This window comes from Olea europaea, unplaced genomic scaffold (assembly GCF_002742605.1).
Source record: "Olea europaea var. sylvestris unplaced genomic scaffold, O_europaea_v1 scaffold261, whole genome shotgun sequence".
Taxonomy (NCBI): domain Eukaryota; kingdom Viridiplantae; phylum Streptophyta; class Magnoliopsida; order Lamiales; family Oleaceae; genus Olea; species Olea europaea.
Genome location: NW_019244422.1, coordinates 308,631 through 314,200, shown reverse-complemented (window position 1 = coordinate 314,200; position 5,570 = coordinate 308,631). Strand labels below are relative to the sequence as shown.

The following is a 5,570-nucleotide window of genomic DNA, read 5'->3' as shown; positions in this document are numbered from 1 at the left end:
TTATCTCAAGTCAGCACACCGCCTGGTACAAATCTCAACTTGTCCAACTATACGTACATGTACATACATAATCACTCGCATATAATTTCGATTAATCCCAATTGAAAATTCTAGGGTTTTAGTTGAATTCCCAAAAGTAAACGTCTATAAATAGTCTTTAATATACATTTCTTGTATATATTGATGAAGCCCATAAGGCTGCCGGAGCCACCGGGGAGTCCGCCATCATTGGGTGGAGTTCCTGATATATTCGAGGGCGGGGTTTATGGCGTCATCCGACGAGCCGTCATTATTGGTAATGGATACCCGGCTACCGAAAACCAGAGCATCGGCTTGGTACGCGCCCTAGGGCTGACGGAAAAGCAAACTCTTTATGTAAGTATTGAATCTGATTACCCTTTTATGTTCTTTTCTTGTGGGTTTTGTTCAATATTCAGTGAAGATTTGGGAAATTTTGAGTTGCACTTATGATGTTTTGTTTTTGAGCTTTTAATGTTTTATATGTTGTGGAGTGTGATTATTAAGCAGTGGGGAGCTGGGAAATAATGAATTGAATTTATGTGTATTGGGTTTATGGATTTTTTTTATTTTGCTAATTCAGTTGGAGTGTTTTGGGGGATGATATTTATAGATTTTTCTGTTTAGTATGTTGATGTTAAGTTCTGCAATTAAAAATTATTGAGTCATTGGATATACTGTTTTTCTGCATGGATACGTCAAATAAGAAGAATTGAAATATGCTCGGCCATTATTTTAGCAGCATTGCAACATTTGTCGAACACTAGGCATTAGTCAGCATGAGTTTGGAGAAGTTTTTCCCCAGTGATCTCGAAGATCTTATAGTTTTCCTGTGAGTTATATGTGAAAATATTGATTCAGGAAAGTGCATACGATTATAGGAAAATGAGAAGATAATCAAAGAAAGTTGAAATACCTTCTTGTATGGTTGCCAAGGAACAATTGTAAGAGTTTGTATGGTGTTGTTGTGCTGAAGAAGATTGACGATGAACTGTGCTTGTGTTTGAGAGAGGTGTAGTTGGGAAAGATGGGAAATATGTGAGGTCTGAAACCAGTTATATTTTTCTTCAATTTTCTGCTTGAGGTTACATGTCAAGAACTAAGTGAAGAAGAAGAAGCTATTCTTGTAGCAAGAGAAAATATTCTTTTGGTGTAAGCATCCTGAGGTTTTCTTAGAATCTTTTGTTGCTTACTGTGTGCACTGGTTTTGCTTGTCCTCGCTCTGGTCTCTGGTAGAGTAGAATTGTCACAGAATATTTTAATTTAATTAGGAGATATTTCTAGAAACGGTTATTAGAGTTTGGATGTATCAAATTCATGTTTTTTGACATGCATAAATTGTTTTATAAATGTGATTTTCTTGTAAAGGTCCAGCCGATTTTTCGCTTGTTTGCTACTGATAGTTCCATCTTAAGTAGTCTAATGTTTTGGACGAATACTTGTGATGTTAATTATTTCACTCTGATTGTGTCATGTTGTTTATCTGGGCATACACAGCGGGTTACAAGACCAAGAGGAGGAATCAATGAATGGCTACACTGGCTTCCTGTTTCTGTCCACAAAAAGTTTTATGACATTATTAGCCTGATTTATAGTTATTCTCGAATTCTGATGGCTGGAAGGGGAAAGAAACTGGTGCCTTTGCCTACGGAGAATGGTCATTCTGCCGGCCTATCATCTGTATTGGAAGCTGATGTAAAAAATATCGTGAGGATGGCTAAAGAAACTTCTGAGAAGTAAGTCTGCTCTTAATGTCATTACACTCTAAATTTCTGGACAGAATTGTCTAGCAAGGCATCTCTTATGCAGAACTATCCTTTTTACATCAGTATGAACATTATGATGTTATTACTTTCAGAACAATGAATGAACTATTGAGGATGGTGGTTTGCCTCCTGTACCCCTTGAGTACTTGACATGGACATGTTTGCAATCAGACTTTTCTTAAATTTGCAAAAATAATATAAGGACCCAAGATTTAAGTTATCAAAATAAATGACTGACTCAAAGTAAAATTTTGTGCTTACTAGGGTATGATCTGCATCAATCTTTAATGTTTTTCAAAATTTTCTGAACATGAGAAAAACAGCTATCTCAAGTGTAGAATTCCCTTCTATTTTTATGAAATATGATCGTTATGACACTACGACTTTAAAGAATTAGAAAAGGAAATAGTTAACTTTTGATGATGGTGGCTCGCCTCATGTGCCTGAGAGTACATGAAAATGGCACGAATTTGCAATCAAATTCCTAATTTTGCAAACATATTTTATCAACCCAATATTTGAGTTATCAAGAGAAATATGGTTAAAAGTCTGCATCAAGAATATCCTCCTTTTTTTTTCATATCAAAATTTTCTAGACATGACAAAGAAGTTATCTCATGTCGCTGTTATAACCCTTGAGGCTTCCAATAAATCAAGATTTTTATTTATGAAACTGCAGTTTTTCCCCTGAATATGGTTCGTAAAGTATTTAACAAGTGAAGCATTTTGTCACATTGTCAACATCTGAAATATAAAGAAAATGTGGATATATTGCAGTATGAACATATTTAAGCAATTACAACTAGAAAAAAGGTTGATGGAAACTTCCAAAGATTTAAAGATTTCAAAAGTACACAGGGCAGAGCTATGTTGATGTTATATAAACTTATGAAGAATGCAGAAGACCTATTTCAGGCTATCTCTAGATAACTTATTCCTTCCTTTTCGTTTTCAAGGTTTACTAGACCTTATGAATAAATGAAGTCAAAATACATCTGGTTACCAAAAAGGATCTGAATGTGAATATATTTATGTTGGCAAAAAAATAAAAATAAAAATAAAAATAAAATTGTGCTTCAGTTCTTAAATTAAGTGGTGATATATTTATATGAATGTAAATTTTGTACATTTCATATCTTACTCTCATGTATAACAATGGACCTTTTAACCTCTGTTCAGGGATGGTCCATTACTGGTGGTTGCATCTGGAAGAGATACTATTTCAATTGCAAGCTCTATAAGAAGATTAGCATCTGAAAGTGTGTTCGTCGTACAGGTTTGTCACTCAACCCAATATATGCAAATCAGAAATATTATTTGATCCCATTACGCAATGGTAACATAAATCTGGATGTTAATGGAAGCAATACGAATATTGCAAGAGGAAGCTCTGGTGATGTACCATTAGTATTACAACATCAACAAGCTCCTCATTCTACTTTTTTCTTTATAATTAAAAGGTCTTTTGGGAGTGATGATGCAGTTGGACAAAGTATTGCTGTCATTCTTGCTATCTTTCCAGTCACATACAACTGTTTTGATGTGTCGCCATGACTTATGGACACGAGATACTTTTAGACATTCCATACATTGGGCACAACCTGATAAGATCATTTTTAATTAGTAGTCATGAGTTCCAGCTCTCCTCTGTTTTCATTGGTTTCAACTTTCAAATTGGATGATTTCGTATTGATTAAAGTATTCCATGTCCTTAAAATGTCTAGTTCTTAACTATTTATAGCATTATATGCAAGGAAAGGACATTTCGCATAGAAAGTGACTGCAAAAGTTTTGAAGACAAAGAATTACCACTTGGCAATATATGGAAGAGACCAAGTTTTGCATTTTCTATTGGCTTCTACATAAGGAGTTTTAGAATATTCCTTTATCTTGAGGTGTTTTTGGTTGGAAGAATTTGATGTATTCTTGATTTTATTTTTAAACTTGTTTTCCTTTTGTATTAAAAATTCATTGTTTCAGTTGATGTATCTTTATATTATATCATTGGCCATGTGCTGTGTCTGGGCTTGACTTTTTGTAGGGAAAATTGATTTTTGACATTTTATCCCTTGTTTCTTTTTCAGATTCAGCATCCAAGGTCCCGTTTGGACAGGTTTGATATGGTGATTGCCCCACAGCATGATTACTATCCTTTGACGCCTCGTGCACAGGAGCAGGTTCCTCGGTTTCTCCGGAGATATATAACACCACGTGAACCTCCTGATGGGCATGTTGTATGTATCCCATTTGATGTGTTCAAGTCTAATCAAAACCGAGCGTCTGTGTCACTAAATTCTTAATCTATATTGCTTCATATCCTCACTTTACATTCCTCAGGTCCTTACTGTAGGAGCTCTTCATCATGTAGATTCTGCTGCCCTTCGTAGTGCAGCTAATGCATGGCATGATGAGTTTGCACCCTTACCAAAACCGTTGCTTGTAGTCAACATTGGAGGGCCTACAAGTAATCGTTCTTTCTCTATCCTGGTGTTGGATTCTTATCATTTTCGCTTATGGTTCTTCTGCATTTTTAGTGTAAAATTGCTTGAGTATTCACTGGTATATGTTTTCTGCTCTAGTTTAAGCCCTCGTTTGGCCCCCATTAAATTTCATTACATTACATTCTATTTTTTTCTCTCCTATTTTCAACCACACAATCTTCCATAAAATAATATTACACGTGAATCGAAAACTTTTCTTTCTTTTTCAACTATTCATTTTTCAAAAAAACACTATTTCACCCATTTTCATTTTCAGAAAATGGGGGCCAAACAAACACTAAATTGTGCTGATATTATAGCTGAATCATAAATATCTTGACTGGAAAATGGTTAATGAGGCTTTCAATGAAGTAATAATGATGTCTCACTTAGAGTGGAAATGTTTTGCACCTTGATTACATTTCTTTGATGTTTAGGATTATTGGAAAGATGTTATCCTTGCACACTCTTAATATCTGAAAAGCATCTGCAATCTTTCACATTGTTTCCCCTCTCAACCCACTTAACTTTTATAGATTTTAAGGTACAATTCTTTTGTTTATTTTGTTTCTGACATCCGGCACAACATGGACTTCATTGTACTCCCCAAGAAATGATATGTAGTTGCATCTTCAATTATAACATTATTCCAATTCCACTTGACCTATCAGTAATGTGTTCTCTTTGATATTTTTTTTGGCTGGATTCACCACCATCTGTTTCTAGGTTTTTGTTTAATCATCACATATGGCTTTTGATTATCTGTATCCCTTGAACAAATAATAATGATGTCGAAACCTTGTCATTTTAGCTTCAGCTTATGAAGTTCTGAAATCGTTGTTATTGTTCGTCACGTGAAACTTCCACTCCTTTTTCAAATTATTTTTTTAAATATTTCAGTTTCTAAGATGTCTTTCCAATTGAGAAATAGCTGTACTTAGTATATGATAATGTTATATTCCCATGACTTTTATAGGGTACTGCAGATATAGCACGGACCTCGCAAAGCAATTGATAAACTCTCTCCACAACGTAGTCACGAGCTGTGGAAGTGTGAGGATATCTTTCTCAAGGAGGACACCAGAAAAGGTATGAGAATAAGCCTCCATATGGAAACCAATTTATAAATGGTTTATGAATTGAGTCAAAGTCAAGCATTAATTCAACCACACATTCATAATTATTACTCATTTATTATCCACTCATTTCGTGGACCCACTATTATGTCTTTATGATTTATAAATTTGCCAAATGAAAGCTAAGTTGCACTGTTCGTCAATTTAATTATGTTAACAACTGTAATTTC

At 34.6% G+C, this 5,570-nt stretch overlaps 1 protein-coding gene across 1 annotated transcript; it reads left to right on the top strand.

Annotated features, from left to right (window-relative positions):
- Positions 1 to 6: 6 nt before the first annotated feature.
- LOC111383077 (mitochondrial fission protein ELM1-like) lies at positions 7 to 5,534 on the top strand. The gene is made up of 7 exons (XM_023007144.1): positions 7 to 25; positions 190 to 375; positions 1,516 to 1,754; positions 2,964 to 3,060; positions 3,869 to 4,018; positions 4,122 to 4,248; positions 5,241 to 5,534. The coding sequence occupies exons 3-7, from the start codon at positions 1,630 to 1,632 to the stop codon at positions 5,357 to 5,359; spliced, it is 618 nt and encodes a 205-aa protein (XP_022862912.1). The 5' UTR covers positions 7 to 25; positions 190 to 375; positions 1,516 to 1,629; the 3' UTR covers positions 5,360 to 5,534.
- The last annotated feature ends 36 nt before the right edge of the window (positions 5,535 to 5,570 follow it).